Source organism: Trichomycterus rosablanca, chromosome 3 (genome assembly GCF_030014385.1).
Source record: "Trichomycterus rosablanca isolate fTriRos1 chromosome 3, fTriRos1.hap1, whole genome shotgun sequence".
In the NCBI taxonomy this organism is placed as follows: domain Eukaryota; kingdom Metazoa; phylum Chordata; class Actinopteri; order Siluriformes; family Trichomycteridae; genus Trichomycterus; species Trichomycterus rosablanca.
This window is the reverse complement of record NC_085990.1, coordinates 4,900,003-4,926,053: the sequence shown is the minus strand read 5'-3', so window position 1 is coordinate 4,926,053 and position 26,051 is coordinate 4,900,003. Positions and strand designations below refer to the sequence as shown.

The 26,051-nt window shown below is 38.9% G+C and overlaps 1 protein-coding gene across 1 annotated transcript in view; it reads left to right on the top strand.

Moving 5' to 3' along the window:
* Positions 1 to 25,635, top strand: part of plekhg6 (pleckstrin homology domain containing, family G (with RhoGef domain) member 6) — a 31,585-nt gene extending 5,950 nt beyond the window's left edge. Inside the window, exons 4-14 of the mRNA XM_062991571.1 lie at positions 921 to 1,016; positions 3,128 to 3,178; positions 3,366 to 3,515; positions 4,910 to 5,020; positions 10,918 to 11,067; positions 11,345 to 11,479; positions 11,556 to 11,675; positions 12,918 to 13,050; positions 20,317 to 20,432; positions 22,076 to 23,202; positions 25,464 to 25,635. Of these exons, the coding sequence (XP_062847641.1) occupies positions 921 to 1,016; positions 3,128 to 3,178; positions 3,366 to 3,515; positions 4,910 to 5,020; positions 10,918 to 11,067; positions 11,345 to 11,479; positions 11,556 to 11,675; positions 12,918 to 13,050; positions 20,317 to 20,432; positions 22,076 to 23,202; positions 25,464 to 25,635 (2,361 nt within the window). The remainder of the gene's footprint in view (positions 1 to 920; positions 1,017 to 3,127; positions 3,179 to 3,365; positions 3,516 to 4,909; positions 5,021 to 10,917; positions 11,068 to 11,344; positions 11,480 to 11,555; positions 11,676 to 12,917; positions 13,051 to 20,316; positions 20,433 to 22,075; positions 23,203 to 25,463) is intronic.
* Positions 25,636 to 26,051: the final 416 nt, after the last annotated feature.

The window sequence follows — 26,051 nt, the reverse complement described above, 5'->3', positions numbered from 1 at the left end:
TCGACTTGATCCTTCACCCAGGACTAGGGGAAGACAAGCATCAAGGCTCTTCTCTGTACCAGCACCCAAGTGGTGGAACGAACTTCCCCTGTCTGTCCGAACATCAGTCTTGCTGTCTTTAAAAAACGATTAAAAACCCACCTTTTTTACTAAGCACTTAAGCTGACTTGTACTTACTAAAGCTCTTTTTCATTTCTTTAAAAAAACAAAACAAACAAAAAAACACTTTGGTTCTAACAAGTTTTAGCAGATTTGTGTTCTTGGACTGTTGTTTTACTTAAACTAGAGTGAGATAATGTTTACTATGAAAGCACTTCTGTAAGTCGCTCTGGATAAGAGCGTCTGCTAAATGCCAAAAATGTAAATGTAAGAAGATTTTCAAGACCTTGAACCTCCCTACAGACACCACTGGGGGGATTGAGTATTTTCCGCAAGTTCCAAACTTGAAGCCATGGCAGAAAGGCAAAAGATTGGTTTAGATGCCTTAGCAATCTCATCAGGACAACAAAGAAAAAGCCCAATGTAGCCTCGAGAAGATCACCTAACAAACAAGGACTTCATGACTTTTGATAGACCTGCAGAATTCCAGGACACAAGTGTATTAAGTAAAGAATAAAAACTGGAACAGTCTGACCAGATGGATCACTGGTTTGTGTCCATGGACAAGCATGGATGTAGCTCAGTGATTATGTGGGGGTGTTTTCTGCTGCTCAAACTGACCGTTTGCATGGCATTATGGATTTGTAGAAATACCAAGACATTTACAGAAGGAATGTTATGGCCTTTGTGGTCATTTTTTCATACATTTTTAGATGTAACATTGTTGTGTTTAATACAACTTCACTGTAGTATGATTGTGTATATCAACATACAATCTGAAAACCTTCTTAATCATAGTTTAACTCCATTATTTTCTCTAGTCAATGACAAAAAAGCAGAGGCACCAGCAGGAGGCGCTGTGGGAACTGCTCCACACTGAGCTGGTCTACATTAACCAACTCACCATCATCATTAAGGTAAGTTATTAAGGTTCTGCTACCTACAATTCCAAATTCAGAAATACACTACATGGACAAAAGTATCGGGACACCGCTTTTAATTATCTTACAGGTGTAATTAATAGGTTATATAACGAAAATGATATGGGTGGCACGGTGGCTTAGTGGGTAGCACTGTCGCCTCACAGCAAGAAGGTCCTGGGTTCGATCCCCAGGTGGGGCGGTCCGGGTCCTTTCTGTGTGGAGTTTGCATGTTCTCCCCGTGTCTGTTTGAGTTTCCTCCAGGTGCTTCGGTTTCCTCCCACAGTCCAAAAACATGCGCCCAGGTTAATTGGAGACACTGAATTGTCCTATAGATACCTGGCTGCTAGGATGCATGAACCAGTGCATTGTAGTGTCGGTCCCAAACCCAGATAAATAGGGAGGGTTGTGTCAGGAAGGTCATCCGGCGTAAAAACTGCTAACTCCTAACGGGAGCAGCCGAGGAAATAGAGATAAAGAAAATGACATGCTTCCAGCTTTGCAGCAACAGTTTAGGGAAGGCCCTTTCTTGCTCTTGCTTAACTGTGCACCTGTGCACAAACTAAGGTCTATAAAGACATGAAGAAAAGCTCGCTACTGAATTTGACTAACATCAGTGCACAAACATACTGTATATGAATGATGTTTTGACTAAATAGGCACAAATTCCCACAGATCCTAAACATGCAGAGGGTGGGTTGCCAATTTTAAATTGCCCCTTGGTATAACTGAGTGAATGTGTGAGTTTGTGTTGTCCTTTGATGGATTGACACCAAGTGTTTCCAGATGAAACTGAAACAACCGTGACCCTGATCGGAATTTATTTATTTATTAGGATTTTAAAGTCACTTTTTGTCAAACTCAACCAAAGTTTACTCTTTGGTTCCATTCATGACCTGGTAGTTACAGGTTACCCATGATTCATCAATTCAAGTTCAGTGTCAAACACCATTACGGCCAATTTTGTATCTTCAGTTTACCTCACTTGCACGTCTTTTGACTGTGGGAGGAAACCGAAGCTCCCAGGGGAAACCTATGCAGATGCAGGGAGAACATGCAAACCACACACAGAAAGGACCCAGACCCACCATTGGTTTAACCAGGATTACCCTTTATACATCCAGCAAAAATGTTACACCTGCACAGAAATCTCAATAAATAACTAAAAGGCAAGGCAGCATATATATCTATATATATACAGTACGTACATACTGTATAGATAGATAGATAGATAGATAGATAGATAGATAGATAGATAGATAGATAGATAGATAGATAGATAGATAGATAGACACAGGGAGGACACACTTTTGTAGATGTTGTTTGCATTGTTAATAGGTATGGGCTAGCAGCAATGGCTTATGGATTATCCACCCACTGGCCGGGCATGCTTGGGGAAATGACAATGACAACTACTGTACATTGCAGTTCAGGCCAGTGGAATTAGGTGTAAGATAGGAAAAAGTCAAGCAGTTACCAAAGAGTTAGGGCAGTGAAAACACTAAACCATACAGTTAATCCACCCGAGCCACTGCCTATTCTCGCAGCTACCAAGCTGCAACAGGTACAGGAGCACCATGTGCAGAACCAGTCGGTTTGGACAGCTTCTTCCCCCGGGCCATCAGGCTGTTTAACAGTAATGGACAACCACACTCCTTATCATCAGTACAGTGATCTCCATAGACAATCCACACCACACACACCCCATACAACCCAGTCTGCACTCTGCACTTTATTCACTTGATATCCACCACACCTGTACACATACTATGTAAATTCATATCTTGTACAATACCTGTACATCTGGACTATATAATAATTATTATATAAATTTTATATATTTATATTTCTCATTCCCATTTCAGTTTTTCTACATCTGTACATAAACACCATCTAAACAATACCTGTATATATCGAACAGATGGTGCAAGTTTATGTAGGTTAATGTGTATATTTTTTGTATTTAGTGTGTATCATAACTGTGAGGGACTATGCACCTAAGATTTTCACTCACCTTTTACACCTGTGTTAATGTGACGTGACAGTAAAAATATTTAATTTGATTTGATAATCAGCTTGTGCTAACAAAGCATCCTTGACCTTTCCAGCTTATTCTTGGTGCTCTGGATTATGTTCATCAAGAAGGCTTCCTTAATGAGGTCTGTACAAACCTTCAGTCTCATTCAGCTCATTGTTTATATACCACAATTGTCACCGTGGAAACTCTATAAGTAATAAATATTTCTGTTGACGAGATGGAAATCTGCTTTATTCCGAGTGTGGTTTTTGTGTGGGTGTGTAAGAGCGGCCCAGTTCTGACTTAATTCATTCTTTTTATAATTTTAGATTACCTCTGCCCAGCTCTTTTGTCACCTACCGTCCATCCTCCAGGCACATCAGCTGTTCTGGCAGGATGTGCTCTACCCAATGTTGCTGAGTACCAGACTGACCGGACACCCTTTTGACCCCTTAATGCTCAAGTCAGGATTTTTGCGGGTATAGTAAACTAAAACGACTCTTCGTGGTTGGGCAGAATACTTTAATGTGGGTGTTAATACTGAATACACTGACTGTTGTATTCAGTGTTAGAATACATACAGTTGTGAAGAAGTATTTGCACCCTTCCTAATTTCTTCTGTTGTTGCATATTTCTGAATTTTTATAATTCAGATCATAAAACTAATTTTAATATTAGACACAGATAGCCCAAGTAAACACAAAGTGCTCTTCTTAAATGATGATTACATTTACTTAGATAAAAATGCTGTTCAGCCATACCAGACACAATGTGAAAAAATAATTGTCCCCTTAGCTACTAAATCAACCAGTTAATTGACAGTTGGGTTAAATTTTACAAGCCACATCTCCTATAAAGATAAGATAAGGTAAAATAAGAAGCTTTATTGCAGAGTGTACAACGAAGTTGAGTAGCAATCCAAGGGCACTTTCACATACAATAAGTAAACATAGGAACAAGTATATACATATACACAATACATACACAGAGATGTGTGCCTAAAAATCTTAAATATAAAGAATAAAGACTAAGAAACTATAATTGTAAGAAAAGACAATAGATGATAGTTGAAAGCATCAGTAAGGTAGCAGTGGGGTATTGCACATGCCTTGAGTAGCATAATACATATAAATATGGACAGATTAGAGTGGAACATTGTGCTGTGTTTTTAAAGGAGTCCAGTTACTTGTGTTGTGATTGTTCAGTTCACTTGTGTAGTGTTTTATAAGAGCCAGTTGTCAGTGTGTGTTTTTGAAGTGTGTGTTCCCGTATGGCCTTGGGGTAAAAACTGTTTTAAGTGTGTTTGTCTGGGATGTGATGACCCTAAAACGATTTCCAGAGGGCAGCAGGTCGAACAGATGATGTCCAGGGTGAGATCGGTCTTTCAGTATGTTGTATGTTAAAGATGCTGTGGCTAAATCTTAACTGGGCAGTTCATGTTCAAAAACCCTCCAGTGTAGCAGAATTAAAACAATTATGGTTATCACAATCTTTTGATTGCAGATTTTACTACCAGGGTGGCACAACCTATTACTAGGTTAAGGGAGTGAAATGAATTATTTCACATGGGCGATATTTATAGGTTGTTATACTTGTGTCATCTTCCTGTTAAAGTTGGAATAAGTTGGAAGATCTGACAGAAACAAATTTGTGTGGGTGCAAATAATTATAATTATTATAATTCATTTTATATTATTTAAAAGTGTTTTAGACTTTATTGTTGTATTCTACATACATATTTTTTACTTGCGTTCCATTTCTGCCCAACCATGAACATCTCATAATGCCAATCGTGCACTTACCATTATAAATAAACAATTAATTATTTTTTATTCATTTGAATTCTCTGACTATCCTCTGTTTTCTCTTATAGTTTTCTAAGCGTTTCACTGCATATTCGGATTATTGTTGGATGCAGGAAAAAAATATGGAATTCACGCGCACACAGCTGGAAACAAACCTGCACTTCAGTGTTTTTCTACAGGTACTGCAAACTAAATAAACCTACATTAGAATCCCACACCTACCTCACCTACATGTTTTATATTTTTATTTATATTATATTTAAGTCCTGATGCTAATAGTAAGTAAGAATATAAAAATATTAGATTGTTTTGTGGACTAAATTGGAACATGATTTCAGATGATGTATTTTTTTTCCAGAACATAAAAGTAGTCATTTGAATTGAAAAGGTCTAAAATAGAGTGGCCAGTTTTTAGTATTATGCACACATATTATATAATACACATTTACAGCAGGGGTTTTATATATAAGTATTATATACCTAACAAAACAGAAAACTACAGAGAGTGACAACATAGAGAGGAATAATACAGTGGGGTTGATATGCAAAAATACTTTGCACAGATATGTCTTATATAAGAATATAAGTTATATTCTCAGATACAACTATAACATTCCTAACAAGCGGGTTACTGGATTTGTGGCCAATAAAAGGGGACATGCCTGAATGCTTGAACTAATATAGGAATGGCTCGCAGTTGTTTTGTCTGGCTTGGTGGGTATTAATTGAACTCTGTGTAAAATTTGTACCAAACCACCAACAACCCAGTGAAAAATTGGTGCTCCACCATTCCAGTACAGTTTTAGTGTGTGTACACTGAAGCTGTTCCTTTTGTTGTTGTTTTGTTGTTTTTGTACTTTTATTTGTCACCATCCAAATGTGTCACCATTTAAAAAAATGTGAGAAAGTAGCTAAAATTAAATACCAGCATTTAATTTGAAGACACAATTACATTATAATTTAATTAAAGTAAAACTAGAACTAATGCCTTTAAAACCAGTTGAAACAAGAAAAGACGTCTGCATGACTTGAGTTCTAGGTTGGACCAGGTCAGCTGGCTGGGAACGAGTGAGCATGATGTTGTGCAACGAGCCATTTGTGTTTAAGATCAAACACACAACAATGACTCCTACAGCTTTTAATCTGTCACCAATGCTCAAATCACTGCTGCTTAAATTACAGCCTAGGCAGCGTGGCTTATCGTGTTTGGCATCTGGAATGTTTGGCATGTTCTGTCTGTGTCCATATACAGTGTATCACAAAAGTGAGTACACCCCTCACATTTCTGCAAATATTTTATTATATCTTTTCATGGGACAACACTATAGAAATAAAACTTGGATATAACTTAGAGTAGTCAGTGTACAACTTGTATAGCAGTGTAGATTTACTGTCTTCTGAAAATAACTCAACACACAGCCATTAATGTCTAAATAGCTGCAACATAAGTGAGTACACCCCACAGTGAACATGTCCAAATTGTGCCCAAAGTGTCAATATTTTGTGTGACCACCATTATTATCCAGCACTGCCTTAACCCTCCTGGGCATGGAATTCACCAGAGCTGCACAGGTTGCTACTGGAATCCTCTTCCACTCCTCCATGATGACATCACGGAGCTGGTGGATGTTAGACACCTTGAACTCCTCCACCTTCCACTTGAGGATGCGCCACAGGTGCTCAATTGGGTTTAGTCCATCACCTTTACCTTCAGCTTCCTCAGCAAGGCAGTTGTCATCTTGGAGGTTGTGTTTGGGGTCGTTATCCTGTTGGAAAACTGCCATGAGTTTTCGAAGGGAGGGGATCATGCTCTGTTTCAGAATGTCACAGTACATGTTGGAATTCATGTTTCCCTCAATGAACTGCAGCTCCCCAGTGCCAGCAACACTCATGCAGCCCAAGACCATGATGCTACCACCACCATGCTTGACTGTAGGCAAGATACAGTTGTCTTGGTACTTCTCACCAGGGCGCCGCCACACATGCTGGACACCATCTGAGCCAAACAAGTTTATCTTGGTCTCGTCAGACCACAGGGCATTCCAGTAATCCATGTTCTTGGACTGCTTGTCTTCAGCAAACTGTTTGCGGGCTTTCTTGTGCGTCAGCTTCCTTCTGGGATGACGACCATGCAGACCGAGTTGATGCAGTGTGCGGCGTATGGTCTGAGCACTGACAGGCTGACCTCCCACGTCTTCAACCTCTGCAGCAATGCTGGCAGCACTCATGTGTCTATTTTTTAAAGCCAACCTCTGGATATGACGCCGAACACGTGGACTCAACTTCTTTGGTCGACCCTGGCGAAGCCTGTTCCGAGTGGAACCTGTCCTGGAAAACCGCTGTATGACCTTGGCCACCATGCTGTAGCTCAGTTTCAGGGTGTTAGCAATCTTCTTATAGCCCAGGCCATCTTTGTGGAGAGCAACAATTCTATTTCTCACATCCTCAGAGAGTTCTTTGCCATGAGGTGCCATGTTGAATATCCAGTGGCCAGTATGAGAGAATTGTACCCAAAACACCAAATTTAACAGCCCTGCTCCCCATTCACACCTGGGACCTTGACACACGACACCAGGGAGGGACAACGACACATTTGGGCACAATTTGGACATGTTCACTGTGGGGTGTACTCACTTATGTTGCCAGCTATTTAGACATTAATGGCTGTGTGTTGAGTTATTTTCAGAAGACAGTAAATCTACACTGCTATACAAGCTGTACACTGACTACTCTAAGTTATATCCAAGTTTCATGTCTATAGTGTTGTCCCATGAAAAGATATAATGAAATATTTGCAGAAATGTGAGGGGTGTACTCACTTTTGTGATACACTGTAGATGTAATCTTGGTGCTCCCACTATAAGGGACTACATTTAATGATTGAAAGTGGCTTTACAGATCAGAGTTATTACAATAAAATATAAATGGTTTTTATTTAAGTCATAAGGGAATAGCTTGATTGAAAGCTAAAAATAACTAAAAAGCTTAAACTAATAATGAAATAAACACTGTACTTATGAAACTTCACAATCACTGACTGCAGCGCTTATGTACAAGATGCAAGGTTGAATTTTTCAAGAAAAAAAAAAAAGGACAGTTATTTTTGTCAAAATAATATTTAGTAATTTTAATTAAAAAATAAAGAAAGCACATTATTAGTGTTTCCTGAATTCTTTAATTTGTTAAGATAATTGTTAAAACAATTGCAAATAAACCATTGTACCTGCTAAAAACATGTTATTTAATGCAGATAAATATTAAACCATAAGCTATTAAACTATTTAAGTAGTATACTATTATAATGTTGACTATTTAACATTCAAGCATAAACCAACAGGGCATAACATATTACAAGGTCATAGTTATGTTACATACTGTTCACTGTTTACCTCAGTTTTTGTGAATAAACATGTTTACTAAATTCGAACATTTACCAGTAGTTCTTGCATGTACAGCAGTACCTTAAAACTTAACGTCAGTTGGTTCTGGGAGTGGTGTTGACTGTAAAAGACGTTATATGTATATATATATATATATATATATATATATATTAGGGCTGTCACACGATTAAAATTTTTAATCGAGATTAATCGCGATTAAAGAACAAAATTAATCTCGATTAAAATTTTTAATCATGTGACAGCCTATGCACATTGAACAGTTATGCACATTGTTATTGCAAGAATGTATTTACCAATAAAACATTCATAAAATATGATACAATTATTAAATCTAAATTCATTGTAGAAAGCACATTATCTGACAAAAGTGAGGATCTTTTCCTGTTCATGACCCTGACACTGAAAACAGGTGCACCAACCATAATGTTTTGATCTAATATAAGGCATCAATAAAGCATCAAAACACAGATATGATTATTTCATAGATCTATTAAGAAAACCCTTTAATACTGTGTTTGTGCAGAAAGAATACTGGGAAATACTGTTCTAAATTACCATTTAAACATCTATAAATACCTGAAACAGTCAAGTTAGTAAACATTATCTATAAGTAATTGACTGTAGCTATATAAAAAAAGTGTTAATTAAAACAGTCCATGTAAACGCTTAGTCCATATAAATATCAGATACGAATGTGTTTTTAGAAAACTACAAACATCACAAATATAAACCATGTTTATAACCATGTGATAGAATAAACTGTAGAGATGAAACATCACGCAGAGTTTCACTTTTTACCGGAGGGGGAGGAGGCGGAGCTACGCGGTTTTGATGGACAGCTCTAGCAGGAAATGGGAATACTCGTTACAAAGATCGCGTGATTTCATTCATCTTTTCATCAACACGTAAAAAAAGTGAAAACCGCTAAAAGTAGTTTATCATCGGACAGTTCATGCGCTTTACATCCTAATTCATCTGAAATACATGTACACACATGTATATGCCAAATATAAATAGTTAGATTAAAAATGTTTATCTTGAATAATTTTTTTAATCGCGATTAAAATTTTAACGCGTTAATCGCGTTAATTAACGACAGCCCTAATATATATATATATATATATATATATATATATATATATATATATATATATATATATATATATATATATTAGGGCTGTCAAACGATTAAAAATTTTAATCGCGATTAATCTCAGAATTTCATATAGTTAATCGCGATTAATCACATTAAAAAAAATCTGTGTAAATGTTATAGAAAACAAGGATTTTTAAGTGAAATGTTACAATTAAAATGGTGAACACATTTTATGCTATATGTACTTATGTTAAAAACTGCTGGGACAAGAGAAAACTGTAAGGGAGTTTTATTTACTCACATACTAGGCAGTAAATGTCAGATTGTAGGTTAAAATTTCTCCATCAGCAAACATTGTAGATCAGCGGTGCTTTAGGTGGGATAAGGCGTAGTTATTGTAACAGACTTTTCTGTGGTTGTATTGTGACAATGGTTTGATGGACGTTTCTACACGAAGTGAGTGTGTTTTGACCCTTTTGGGCTTCCATAGTTCATGGACTAACGTGCTTGACTCAGCTTTCCGGTATTTGGTACCGTAACAGAATAAGTTAAAAAAAAGTGTTCTGCTCCCGACAACTTGTGAATATAGCATGTATTTATTTCTTTATTAAGAAAGTGCATCCCTACAACGCTCGGTTACATTATGATAACAAACCGCAAATGAAAAACGGTGGCAAGTCCGACATTAAAACGTTTGTTCTACCAGTCAAGTCTCAACATGAACTAGAATTTGCGTTAACGGCACTATTTTTTTTAATCGCGTTAAATTGAAATCGCGTTAATGCGTTATTATCGCGTTAACTTCGACAGCCCTAATATATATATATGTTTCTGTGTTTTTTAAATACAATAATTCACGTTAACTTTTTTTAATGCTAAGCATTTTAGTCTCTCCAAAAAAAGCTGATTCTTACAATTTCTCAAAACCTTTAAGTTTAAGTTTAAAAGTGAAACAGGAGAAAAATCCAGATAAACACAGATACATGTGGAGCTTTCAGACTGAATCTGACGGTTATTCAACACAAATGCAGATTCATCTCATATTCACACTTTGATGACGTCCTACCACACCGCTCCAGCCAAGTGCCAAACAAAGCGGCTGTTCATTGTTAATTTCAAATTAAATAAATAAATATATAAATAAAAAGTTGAGTTTTGAACACGCTGAGTTTAAGGTAAACGTCGAGTTAAGGGTACACATTTCTCCATGAAGAGTGATGAGTTTCAAAGATTTTGAATTTAGGGGACGTTGAATTACCACTGTATTTAAAAAAAAAAAAGACTTCTAACTAAACAGAACTGAAAATATCATGAAAATCAGTAGTATTGCAGGTTATGTATGGATGTCTTGTATATGACTGGCTCAGTGTAACACTTCGCTGTCCCTGTCATTCTTTGAATACAAGAGGCACCAATGTTTGATGTACATAAACAACTCATGTTTTCTATGTAATTATTTAGTTAACCAGGTGATTTGTTGTTTATTGAAATATCTTGACTGAATCTAAGAACTACATGGTAAAATACGCATGTGTGTGTTTTATTTTTTAATTTTCCTATTTCTGATGTCCACATCTAGTGGGTAGAGTCTCACCCCTACTGCGGGCGAATGCGGATGGGCGACATGCAGGCGAAACCCCACCAGAGGATTACAAAGTACCCACTACTTTTGAAGGCCATCCTGAAGTCAACACAAGACTCTCAAACGCAGTCTGCGCTTAACTGCATGGTGAGACATGTTTGGCTTGTTCACTGTTTGATAAGTTTATTGTTTTATTTTGGTTATAAGTTCAGTTTCACTGGTGGCTAGTTAGTTAGTTTAAGTGACTAGGAAAGTATTTGGTGGTCTGCAATGGTCTGGCACTGTGTCCGGGATACAATCCTGCCCTACTGTTCATTCTGTGCCCTGATCAGGATTAATTCATTATGTATAAATATGCTAACACTAATTTGTGAACTGTCAGCTGATTAGATGTACATTAACATGTTGTGTCTCCCTCCTTTAGCATGACAGTGTCAGTCAGTTTCTGGAAAGCATTAACAACTACCTCCAAATCAGGGACGATAGGTTTGCCCTCGTTGCTCTTTCCCAAAGGATAGAGGGGTATGAGATGGTGGGATTAAATGAAGAAATAGACAATGTAAGTACAAATAACCAGTGACTGTTTTAACTGTCTGTTCGAACAACTTTACTGACTTTACTTGTTCGCCTCCCAGTATATACAGGAGTCCTGTCGCTTCGATTTAACAAGCGCCGTACGTGGGACAGGACCCAATGTCGTACGGAAACTAATATTGGGGGAGACCCTAAAGGTTAGAGGCAGTAAGGACAGTAAGGTAAGCAATGTGTGCATAAATCCTAATAATAAATGTTTGTAATAAATTATATGGCCAAATGTGTGATGACACCCAAACATGAGCCTGTTGGACATCTCATTCCATAACCAGGGTCAATATTATTGTGGCTACAACTGTCTCCACTTTTATAGGAATGTTTGATCAGCCATAATATTAAAACCACCTCCTTGTTTCTACACTCACTGTCTTATTTTATCAGCTCCACTTACCATATAGAAGCACTTTGTAGTTCTACAATTACTGACTGTAGTCCATCTGTTCCTCTGCATGCTTTGTTTATCAATGGTTAGGACCACCACAGGACCACCACAGAGCAGGTATTACTTAGGTGGTGGATGATTCTCAGCACTGCAGTGACACTGACATGGTGGTGGTGTGTTAGTGTGTGTTGTGCTGGTATGAGTGGATCAGACACAGCAGTGCTGCTGGAGTTTTTAAATACCGTGTCCACTCACTGTCCACTCTATTAGACACTCCTACCTAGTTGGTCCACCTTGTAGACGATCGCTCACAGGACGCTGCCCATGGGGCGCTGCTGGCTGGATATTTTTGGTTGGTGGACTATTCTCAATCCAGCAGTGACAGTGAGGTCACTCCATCAGCACTGCTGTGTCTGATCCACTCATACCAGCACAACACACACTAACACACCACCACCATGTCAGTGTCACTGCAGTGCTAAATAATACCTGCTCTGAGGAGGTCCTGTGGGGGTCCTGACCATTGTGGGGGGGATAACAAAGCATGCAGAGAAACAGATGGACTACAGTCAGTAATTGTAGAACTACAAAGTGCTTCTATATGGTAAGTGGAGTGGAGGTAAAATGGACAGTGAGTGTAGAAACAAGGAGGTGGTTTTAATGTTATGGCTGATCAGTGTACATTAGTGCAGTAGTCTTATGTCCTAGCCCATGACCACTGGGAGCTTAAGTTCTTGAGTTCAGTTCCCAGAGGAACCAGGCCGGGAGTCTAACAGGCACTAATGTGTCTAAGAGAGACCTCCACTGGTACGTGAAAAAAAGTGTCCAGTGCACATGTGTCTGAGGGGGTTCGTGCTTGTCTGTGGCTCTCCCCAGTCAGAACAGGGATGAGGCAGCCAGCAGAGCATTGCATTCACCTAAATAATTAGGAAGGGGTGTCTACATACATTCAGCCGTGTAGTTAAACTTTCACAAATAGTTCAGTTATGCTTTATTAAGGCCTTTTTTGGTGTGACTGCAGCTGGAGGTGGTGATGCTGCTGTTTACGGACGTTTTGCTGCTCACCAAAAGCCATAAAAAATCGGAGAAGCAGAAGGTCGTGCGCCCCCCACTGTCCTTGGAGAGAGTACGGTGTGTCCCACTCAAAGATGGCTGTAAGTATTTTTTAATTGGTATTTAAGCAATTTTTTTTGCTTATGGTACCTGTGATGGTGCATTATTGTAAAACAAATGTATGGATGTGAAGGGATAAAACCAAAAATCATGGCCACTCAGGTTGCGCAGCGGTAAAAACACACACTGGATCCAGAGCTGGGATCTCGAATACATCGTATCGAATCTCAGCTCTGCCTGCTGGCTACAGTAGCTCGTCTGTTGGATCAGACCACACGGGCCAGCCTTCGTTTCCCACGTGCATCAATGAGCCTTGGCCGCCCATGACCCTGTCACCGGTTTACCACTGTTCCTTCCTTGGACCACTTTTGATAGATACTGACCACTGCAGACCGGGAACACCCCACAAGAGCTGCAGTTTTAGAGATGCTATGACCCAGTTGTCTAGCCATCACAATTTGGCCCTTGTCAAACTCGCTCAGATCCTCACGCTCACCCATTTTTCCTGCTTCTAACATCAACTTTGAGGATAAAATGTTCACTTGCTGCCTAATATATCCCCCCCATTAACAGGTGCCGTGATGAAGAGATAATCAGTGTTATTCACTTCATCTGTCAGTGGTCATAATGAAATGTCTGCTCGTGTACACCATAATGTTCATAGTATGTTTAAATACACATTAACGATTAATGACTTGATGCTAAAATATTTGAGATATTTTAGATTTTGAATGCTAAAAATAATGTTCATAATGGACATCTCACCCCTCAACACCTCCACCCCTCCAATTCCAGCACCACCCAGGTCCCACCCTAATGTTTTATTAGACCTGTGGGAAAGAAAATGTGATGAATACACGTCTGTTTGAGCGGTGGCTTTAAAAAGAACATCAAACACATTTGTTTGTTGACTTCTTCAATACTGACTTTCATTTTAATATTAAATTATGTTTCATATACACCGACGAGGCATAACATTATGAGCACTGACAGGTGAAGTGAATAACACTGATTATCTCTTCATCACGGCACCTGTTAGTGGGGGGGATATATTAGGCAGCAAGTGAACATTTTATCCTTAAAGTTGATGTCAAAATCAGGAAAAATGGGTGAGCGTGAGGATCTGAGCGAGTTTGACGAGGGCCAAATTGTGACGGCTAGATGACTGGGTCAGAGCATCTCCAAAATTGCAGCTCTTGTGGGGTGTTCCCGGTCTGCAGTGGTCAGTATCTATCAAAAGTGGTCCAAGGAAGGAACAGTGATAAAGTGGGATGTGCTGGACAAACAAGTCCGATCCATGGAGGCCCGACCTCACAACTTACAAGAGTTAAAGGATCTGCTGCTGACATCTTGGTGCCAGATACCACAGCACACCTTCAGGGGTCTAGTGGAGTCCATGCCTCGATGGGTCAGGGCTGTTTTGGCAGCAGAAGGGGGACCAACACAATATTAGAGAGGTGGTCATAATGTTATGCTTGATCTGTGTACATTAGAACGACAATAGAAATTGTTCATAAAATTGGCTCTTTTTATTAAATGATTCTCTTCTGTTTATAATGAACCACTGTGGATCCAGCTGTAGGTAAAATGTTTTTATTATACACTGCCATGCCAAATAAGTCTCAGCTTGGATACATAAATGCTTTAAAGTCTTTAAATAATTACTGAAGTTTTTAATATGTTTTGCCTGACAATTATTCTATTAACTCTAAGTGAGGCAGTCAGAAAACACCTCCCATGATCATGGAAAATGCCTCTAGGTGGAAATAAATGGCATGATTAAAGGTCATTTTCTTAATCCAAATTTGTTAGATGTAACTCCCTTTGTTGTTAAATCTAATCAAAATGTAATTTTACAAAGATCACAAATAATGTTCCTGGAGATCTGCTCCACTGTATATAGATTACACCCCCCTTCCCAGCCCTAAACACTGGTGCTCACTGCCCTCTGAATATTAGAACCATGACATGTTCTGCCCCTACATATCGTGATAAGTTAATTATATGTGGTGTCCTGCATTTTAATGTTCTGACGCCAGTAATTAACTCGATTATCAGGTTCTTCTCAGGAACTTTGAATTGCATGATGTTCGCACCCATGGGTGTGTTTCATAGATGTTTCCACGCAAATGAAATGCACCTTCAGAAAACTTTAATATACAGTGCTACCTTGTAACCCGACGTCCCCTAAAGTCGAAATATTTGAAACTCGACACCCTTTGTGGAGAAATCTGTCCCCTTAAACTCAACATTTTCCTTAAATTCGACGTGTTCCGCCTTAAAAAATTATTTATTTAATTTCAACAGCCGCATTGTTCAGAATTCAGCTTAACCCTTCATTGCATGATTTTTTTTCCTCCGTGGAAAAAATATTTGTTGTTTGTTATAGACACTGAATACACAGAAAAGTAGTAAAAAAAATAATTTTCTAATTCAGCTTTTTAAAAAACGAGATTTTTAATTTGTAGCATATATGCAACATAATTCATTTGCAAAATAGTCATATGTTGTATGTACATCATGCATTCTGGCATTTTTAAGGAAACAATATGGAAATAAGATACTCTTCATTGTGAACAAGAAATTTCATTTGCTCATCTGTTGATGTCCAATTACTGGTGGTATGCAGTACCAAGTCTTGTCTTGAAACTGCTTGAGAGGCGGCAACAGAGTCACTATTGGCATCATTATCACTCTCTAATTCTTCTGAATCACTACTGGTTCCGTCGGGAGCCCACAGATCGTCATCGTCATCACCACACAGTTAGTCTTTGCCGTCGCTTGGGATGTCCAAAAAAGCAGCTATCGCACCATCTCCCAGGTGAATAAACAAGTTTTCCTTTTTCGGCATGAGGAGCCAAACTTATCGCACATTGTTGCGAATGTGCTACAAATAAATAACATAACCATAAGGATGCAGCGTACGATTATTGTGTACGCTTATGCGACTGATAAGAACTACATACCTGTAGCTTCACCTGGGATTTTTTCGGAAAGCTTACCTGCTAAATTTTTCACTCTATGGCACGGCCTAATTCACTGAACAGCATGTACACAGCCATTAGCCGGAACGTAAGAACGAAAGGATGTATTCTCGATTTGTACGCCATCTATGGTACAGAAACATGAGTGAGACGTAAAGTAGGTCAGCCAGCACCTCTGCTACACTCACAGCTTCACAATCTCATCAATAGATGTCGGCAGAACGTCGATTTTTTAATTTGTTGCAAATTCGCTATACGATGCAATGAAGGGTTAAGAAATTGTGAGAATCAGCTTTTCCGAGTTTAAAACGTTAAAATAAAGCTTAACGTGGATTAATGTACTAAAAGAACGACACAGGAACACTGAAGTTAATTATTATGGCTAATGTGTTATTTTCAGTGTATAAGTGTCAAAAACAACCCCATTATTTTACATTACACTAAAATATATGTCGAGTTACCAAGATTGTTTCAGCACAATCAAAACTGTCTTCATGAATCTTTAAACCAAATATAAAACTTGATGAAGTTTGTATGAATTAATAATTTTTTTAAATGTATTAGGACAGGGACACAACCCGTCATTGAGTACAAACAGTCACATTTTTTTTACTTACCTACATCTTAAGGCAATTTAGAATATCCAGTCCATCTTCTGCTATGTCTCTGAAGGGTGGAAAGAGATCATAGTACCCAAAAAAACCTAATTAGATACAGGGAGAACCGGATTCATGTTGCACTTACACTTCTGTAAGTGGCACTGTGCCTTCAAAATGTAATAATAATAATGATGGTGATGATGACGATGATGATTATTATTATTATTGTTGTTGTTTTCTACTGGCACAGTGTGGCATAACGCATATTTTAGCTCCTAGCTTCGATCCACACCTTTCTGTATCCACACCTATTTTCTGTAGAAATGTGTTATGTGTTTTCCTTTCCAAATACAGCGTTAATTGTTAAGGTCTGGTGTTTACACTGAAATAAGCTGTTTTCATATATCTTTAATATATGTAGATAGGGCAGTGATAGCTCAATGGTTAAGGTACTGGACTAGTAAACAGAAGGTTGCCGGTTCAAGCCCCGCCACCACCAAGTTGTCACTGTTGGGTCCCTGAGCAAGACCCTTAACTCTAAATTGCTCATTGTGTTCCGCTCACTGTGTAAGTCGCTTTGGATAAAGGCATCTGCTAAATGCTGAAAATGTAAATGTAGATATTACACAACATTTAAATATAAAACATCTACATGAATGCCTGAAAATAAGAAAAATCATACATTGGCATACAGCCTTTTTTATATGTTATTTTAATAAAATTGCATGAATAAATTAAATATATATATGCAAACATACATGGATACAACATATAATACTATATAAAAAGTTATCCTATACACCGATCAGCCATAACATTAAAACCACCTCCTTTTTTCTACACTCACTGTCCATTTTATCAGCTCCACTTACCATATAGAAGCACTTTGTAGTTCTACAACTGTAGTCCATCTGTTTCTCTACATGCTTTGTTAGCCCCCTTTCATGCTGTTCTTTAATGGTCAGGACCCCCACAGAGCAGGTATTATTTGGGTGGTGGATCATTCTCAGCACTGCAGTGACACTGACATGATGGTGGTGTGTTAGTGTGTGTTGTGCTGGTATGAGTGGATCAGACACAGCAGTGCTGACGGCGTTTTTAAATACCGTGTCCACTCACTGTCCACTCTATTAGACACTCCTTTAAGACACCTTGTAGATGTAAAGTCAGAGACGATCGCTCATCTATTGCTGCTGTTTGAGTTGGTCATCTTCTAGACCTTCATCAGTGGTCACAGGACGCTGCCCACGGGGCGCTGTTGGCTGGATATTTTTGGTTGGTGAACTATTCTCAGTCCAGCAAGGACAGTGATGTGTTTAAAAACTCCAGCAGCGCTGCTGTGTCTGATCCACTCATACCAGCACAACACACACTAACACACCACCACCATGTCAGTGTCACTGCAGGGCTGAGAATGATCCACCACCCAAATAATACCTGCTCTGTGGTGGTCCTGTGGGGGTCCTGATAATTGAAGAACAGGGTGAAAGCAGGCTAAAAAGGTATGTAGAGAAACAGTTGGACCACAGTCAGTAATTGTAGAACTACAAAGTGCTTCTATATGGTAAGTGGAGCTGATGAAATGGACAGTGAGTGTAGAAACAAGTAGGTGGTTTTAATGTTATGCCTGATCGGTGTATATTACATATATCCAGAGGATGCATGTATGTTATAATAATATATCACCTTACTGATATAGGGGCATATATGTCATATATTACATTTCCGCATGGGAAGACTTGACAGTAGGTGAATTGGCTATTCCAAATTTCCTCTAGATGTAATCACAGGAGAGAATGGGTGTGAGAAAGGTACATTCTGACAAAAAAGCACCCCCCATTCACGATGTATTTACCTCCTGCAGAACCATGACCTAAATAAGGATAAAGCCATTTTAAAACTGAATGAATGAATCATTCATGAGAGCTGGATGGATTTGGTGCACATTTTTGTATGTTTATGTAGGCTAACTTTAATGAGTGGAAATTTATTATAAACCCCGGGGTAAATCCCAGCATGCACGAATGCAAACGTTTTCATCTGTAAAAAAATGCCTCATTTTTATTTCAGTATACAGGGTATACAGGGTGAAATTATGTTAACACTTGAATGGTGGAAACCATTTATTCACAAAACATACTTCATATGTGTAAGATGATTTATAGGACAGTCTCAACCTTCCATCAAGCTTGCAACCTCTTCTTTGATCTAGTGTTAATTTGTCACCCATGGTGCACGTCTATCTGCAGAAGAAAAATAATCCATTAGTGTTAACATCAATGTGACTCACTCAGTATTATTTAAAACATCAAATAGCTCTTGAAATTGACTTGAAATAAAAAAAAGCATTTATTTATTTGTTATGCCATGCTGCATGAGTTGAAGCCTTCTCATCTGACTTACTATTTCAACATCTGATAAAAGGAGCTGTCGTTATCAGAGCTTTCATCAAAACGCGCATCTATTTCTTCACGCCTATGACATTGTGCTTACACTTATCATCTCACAGGCGTTTAATCTAATCTACAAACCATGTTTCCGGAAAACATGTGGCATTTTATACAATGCAGTGAAAACAACAGTCTGTGATTTGTAGATTCTCTTGAAGGTTTTCAGTGTTTCCACTGATCATTTAAATTTTTTCTGTCAGAATCACTAGGCACAATGCAGTAACACACTGGAGAGGACGGCAATCCATCCCTTCCTTCCACAGTCATCATGTCAGTAATGTCGATGCCCGATCAAACGATAGCACCGCTCAGCACCTGAGCACAACACTAGTTTAATTGTATTTTGTAAATATAAAGAAATAATGCAACACGCTCAGAGGTACCACTGTGTTACATCACATTTCATATTATTGACACTCACTCACTGTTCTTCAATGGTCAGGACCCCCACATGACCACCACAGAGCAGGTATTATTTAGGTGGTGGATCATTCTCAGCACTGCAGTGACACTGACATGGTGGTGGTGTGTTAGTGTGTGTTGTGCTGGTATGAGTGGATCAGACACAGCAGCGCTGCTGAAGTTTTTAAATACCGTGCCCACTCACTGTCCACTCTATTAGACACTCCTACCTAGTTGGTCCACCTTGTAGCTGTAAAGTCAGGGACGATGTTGAGTTGGTCATCTTCTAGACCTTCATCAGTGGTCACAGGATGCTGCCCATGGGGCGCTGTTGGCTGGATATTTTTTTGGTTGGTGGACTATTCTCAGTCCAGCAGTGACAGTGAGGTATTTAAAAACTCCAGCAGCGCTGCTGTGTCTGATCCACTCATACCAGCACAACACACACTAACACACCACCACCATCTCAGTGTCACTGCAGTGCTGAGAATGATCCACCACCTAAATAATACCTGTTCTGTAGTGGTCCTGTGGGGGTCCTGACCATTGAAGAACCATTGAAAGCAGGCTAAAAAAGTATGTAGAGAAACAGATGGACTACAGTCAGTAATTGTAGAACTACAAAGTGCTTCTATATGGTAAGTGGAGCTGATAAAATGGACAGTGAGTGTAGAAACAAGGAGGTGGTTTTAATGATATGGTTGATCGGTGTATTTATATATTTAATTGGATTACTTTGTTAACACACAACAGCAACAATATCTAAAAATGACTTAGTCTTGGTCTGTAACCTAATCCAGATGTTCATACAAATCAACTGTGACTAGTATGTACTTAACTATTTTTGATGCCTCTCTGTCTCTGACGTTTAGTCTCCTTTCTGTTGGTCGAGATGAGTGATCTGGGCTGTGCTGTCAGTGTGTATAGTGTCACTGCCCCCAGTCCTGAGAGCTGTACAGCCTGGATCTCTTTTATCCGCCAAGCCCAGGTAAGAACACGCAGTCCACAAAGCTTCACTGTTGGTGCATTGTAAAGTGAACTACAGTATCAAAGTGAATGGGTTTAAAATCAGGGGCTTCAGCTGATAAGATGTGCCTGACTAGTTTAATGGTTCAGTTCATATTTAATATGTTCAGATATAAAAATGAACACATTTCATGTTTAAAATATTTTTAAGGGCACCACACAGATACACTGCAAAGCATAAGTATACTCTGTATATGGTGCCAGTCTGCTGAGAGGCAACACATGTCATGTCACATTCCCTTATTCACACCTCAGGGCAAAGTAGTCTAACTATTTAATGTATGTTTTTGGGTGGTGTGAGAAAACTGTAGTCCATAAAAAATGTAGACACAGGGAGAACAAATGATGGGAGGTGATGAAAAAAGCAAGTTGATCTTATTGTTTAAAGTTATTCAAGTGTGCCGCTCAGGTGGCGCTAGCACACCAGCGCTGACATTTCGAACTCGACGGTTCGAAACTCATCTCTGCCATCCGGCTGGGCTGGGCGGCTATATGAACAACAATTGGCTTGTTTTTCATACAGGGAGGGAAAAACCGGATAGGGACTTTCTCATAACTGATGCAATTACGACCTCTGCTGGCTGATTGATAATGCTGATCAGGGTGTGGCTCTCTGTACACAAAGCTGATCCACATATGAACTCAACTCGTGTAGGTGAAAAGATGCAGTCGGCTACTGCACAAGTGTCAGAGGGGGTGTGTGGCCGTGTGTTTCGCTCTCCTCAATCAGCAGTGGGGATCAGCATCAGTAGAGAGGAAGCATAATGCAATAGGGCAATTGGATACGACTAGATTGGGAGGAAAATTGAGAAAATGCAAAAAAAGAAAAAAGAGAGATGACAGTTGCTATGATAGAAATTAAAATGATGGTTGTAATGGCAGTCATGTTCTAAACATGACGCAATTGGTAGTGTGGGTGACAGCAACACCTGGGCACCTGGGTTTGATCCTTGTAGTCACTGTGTGAGAAGGTTCACATATTCTCCAAATGGTAAACAGTCCAGTGTATTAATAAAGCATGTGAAGAATTAGGGGTGTAATAAAGTACTCATCAATGACAGCGGTGATTAAACACAAATGCATTGTGCTTATTTTCATCTACCATTAAAGTTTTACATCTTTTGAAGTCCAACATCAAACAACAAAAAATTCTTACAATATTTACTTATCTAATGCTTTTAGGAACTAAAATAAATTTTAAAGCAGGTAAACCCTTTGTGTCTTGATTGGTGGAGGTAAATGGTTCCCAAATTAGCTTTTTTAGAAACCCAGGCTAAGCGCTCAGGATATTACGTTATCACAAAAGCGCCGAGATTCTGAACTCCTCGGTTCGAAACTCGGCATTGCCACCGGTCGACTGTGCGCCATCTAGCGGGCATAATTGGCAGTGCCTGCAGCAGACACGGTTCTGCTAGGGCGGGATGACCGAAATATGTGGACGGGGTCTTTAAAACACTGTGTAAGGACCCAAAATGATTGTATGGTAAACTGTTCGTAACTCAAGGGTCTACTGTATAACTCAAAAAGAGGAATAATGATAATTCATAATAATTATTATATAATGGCTTTGAAACCATCAATATTCTCACTGATTCTGACTTTCAGGAAACCTTGGAGACTTTACGGAATACAGAAGAAATCCTACAAGAAGAGTCCAAATCGATTTCCTCAGAGAAACCACCAGACTTTAAAAGAACAAAAGAAAACAGATTAGATGATGGACATTTGCTGCAAACAAATAAGGAAGAATTAAATAGTGAAGCAGCACAAAATCATGAAGAAAGTCTGGAAAGTGAAAGTGAACTCATGGAGGAAAGTGACGTTTCGGGCAGTCAGAGACTTGAACGACGGGTGACGTGGAATCATGTACCAAAGTCGCGCAAAAATTCCAGTGATACTTCACAAAACGACTTCTCATCACTTACCAAATATGTGCCAGAAGAACCTGTTGATGGTAGTTTACTCTGCAAGTCACCATTATCACCTGTCACTGACTTGTGGAACGATTCCTGGTTCTTCCAAGACAGTGATGAAACCACAGCTCCCAGTGAACCGCAGGCATTTAGCAGGGCAGTAAGATCATCCAGGTTACCAAGGAAGCGTCCCATGAGCGCTCAGCCCTTTGGTTCAAATCAGAGCACCATGAGAACGTCAAGTAGGAACGGATTCTCAACGTCCCGATCCAACAGAACATCCTCCACAAGCTCAGATTGTGATGTGCCTCACAGCCATGGCAGATTCTCTGATTCTTCTTCCAAGCTGCAGGACGCTGTAGTTCTCAAGCTGGGCTCCTTAAAGCAGAACGGAAGGGGTTTCTGGAATGATCTGACTGAGACGACATCACCAGACCCACAGACTCCCTCTAATACAGAACTGCTCAAAGAAACAAAAACGCAGATCAATGGCTCTGTATCTAACGCTCACACCGCATCACTGAGCATGCTCAGTCCTTCAACTGGACAGGGATTTGACCCTGACCTGTCTCTCTCCCCTTTGCAAGGCTCTCTGATGAGGGCTCTAAAGCGAGAAAAGAAGCGTGAATTATTAAAACAAAAACAGGAGCCTGTTCAAACCCCTGTAATCGTCCATCCTATTCCATCACCATCACTCACTGACACAGAACAGGAGTCAGAGGGAGAGGAGATGGAGCTGTTCACAGCAAGAAGAATCTTTTTTTCGGACATAGAGATGGAAATCAGCGTGGATGACACTGAGATCGAGGATGTGGAAAGGTAAGAAAAAAATGTCTTATTTAATTACACTTTTATTGCAGTGGTAAGCAAAAGTTTGGGCACTTCCAGTTATGAAGTCTCAGAGCTTTAATGAGTCATCTGAGGCTTTGTCAAGAACTGTCAATGTGAATCGTCAGTCTGTGTTAATTCTGCTTTTTAAAAACATATAAACACCCAACAACTATATGCTGGTCACAGCATAAGCTTAACTATCTTTAAAAGGCAGGAAAAGGCCAGAGGCGCTGTGGTGTACAATGACCAATGGGGTATTAAACATGGTGGTGGTGGCAAAGAAACATTGCACTAGTAGATGGAAAATAGATTTCTCTAAATTCTGAAAGAATTCACTTGATTTCTGTTTGCTTAATAGATTGCATTTCTTGATGCAGTGGTAGACTGTGTTAAAAGACAAAGGTTTTCCAAAGTAATCCCAAGCCCATGTGGTTATATTTATCACAGCAGCTTGATGGTCTCTCACAAAATGACGTCTGATGGCTCTAAGGTCACACATATTCAACAGTGGATTTCAGATTCCTTTCATCCTTTCACAATATCATCATCAGTAGATGGTAAAAGACCAAACTCATTTGCAATTTTGCATTGACAAATGTTCCATATGAACTGATTCTCTCTCAAAGTTAAGCACAAAATGGTGAGCCACGACTCATCTTTGCTTACAAAGACTGAGCCTTTAATAGATCCATTAGCCAAAATATTAGGTCATTTTTTTGTACTTTTGTCAGTTAAATAAAGGTTCAAGGGAATTAACAAATCACAGATTCTAGTTTTAAAATGTCCCAACTAATGATATTGAATTATGATTAATATCTTTTGTAAATCACACAAAAATCAATGTGGAAAATAAAATAAGAAAATTGACACCTCTACATTAATATTTACCAACTTATATTTTCTTGCTAAGACTGAACCTTTAATGGATTCTTCATTAGCCAAAATATTATCCTCAAGCAAACAGTCATTTATTTGTACTTTTATCAGTTCAAAGAAGATTTAAGGGAAATAACAAATCATAGATTCTAGTTTTTAAATGTCCCAACTTTTCTGAAAATGGGGTTTGTAATCACTTCCATTTTTTTATGAAAGTTTGAGGTATAAACGCTGTTCCAATTCTAAATCGTACAGCCCATTAATTACACCGCGACTTAAATACAGTTTTTGGGCACGCACACCAGCTCACCCGCCATTGCTGCAATCACACTCGCATTTTCTTCAGGAAATGCATCTCTCTAGTTTGTTGTTGTAAGGGGGGAGATATCCTTTATACATTTAATCAGTAGATATGTTTAATATCTTTTGTAAATTACACAAAAATTTATGTGGAAAATGAAATAAGAAGATCAACACCTGTCTTTATATTAATATTTAATATTTTAACTTTTCATTTTTACTCTCATGTAGACATGAATGTAGATATGAATTTTATTGATTTTATAGTAAACTGTTGTGGTATATTAATCCATTTAATTGAGGATACATGTTTAAATACAGAAACAAACACTATCTTTTGAGCAATTGTCCCTGCACTGCTTGTTCTTTCTTACTTTGCACATTTCACTTGTTGAATTTCTGTTGAAAATGTAAACTCTTTACTTAATTTGACCAAGTGGAATTATGACTAAAATATGAAATGTTCTGCTCAGTGGATGGTGTTTGTTCCATAGGAAATAAATGAGTGTGAAAGGAGAGATATTAGCATGTTAAATGAAGACTGTGGTTTCATTTTGTGTTATCGTGATCTTACTGTGCTGAACTACCCACACAGAATTACTTTTTTGTGCTGCGTCAAGCAAATCAACTCTGCAACATATTTATATAAAGATATCTTCAGATTTTATCTAAGAAATGTACGCCTGGGCCATCGGGGGGTGCAGGGGAACTGCTGAGGGGAAATGATGTTCAGATAAGCTTTGTTTGTGATAGTACACAAACTTTTCACTACTGGTGACCGAACACCAAGATTAGATTCAGGTCCACAGGATCCATGGTGATCTCTAGCACCAACATTTACCAACATTTTTTAAAATCATAATGTAAAATAGCATTTATGTGTGTTCTTCTTTTTAAATACTGTATAATGGATGTTTTTATGTGATTTATATGACTCTATTTTACAGCAGCTAAATGTAACTCTTTACATTATCACTTACTTTTTAAATGATGTAGATTATTACCAGCTCACATAAACATTCTAAAATAAATTTGTCATTCCAGTTATTAATTCTGTTGCTCTTTATCTTTAGACCTGACACTCCAGTGGGTGTGAACGTGGACTGGCCTAGCTGGTACAATAATGAAGATGAGACGCTGGAGTATTTGGAGAGTGATGAAAGATCAGTAGACTGGTTTGAACACACACTGACTGGAGTGGAGCTCCAGCAAGCCAGTCATGAGGGCGAGTACAGCGAGGTCTGATGCCACCAACATTTAGTTTTGTTGTACATGCAGTGTATCAGAGTATCTAATGGGTGAGGTGGGGGCTCGAGTTGCACAGTGTTCTAATGCCTCAGCACACCAGGGCATCGGATCTCCTGGCTGGGTGTCCAACAGACACATTTGGTTGTTTCTGTGGGTTTTCCGTGTGAGGCCTAAATCTCTGCGTGAGGCCTAACCGCTAGCTGGCTGCTACTTCACACATTTGGTGGGGTGGGTCGGAGGTGTCATCTGCAGCCAGAACAGGATGGTGCAAGCAGAAGATCATTGCAATATGTGATATGAATAGGTAAACAATTACATTGGGAAAATAAATCTAGCATGGTTATCGTCAGGACAAAGTATATAATGTATATGTAAGTGTAATGTGTATGTACATATGTAAACTAGTTGTGTGA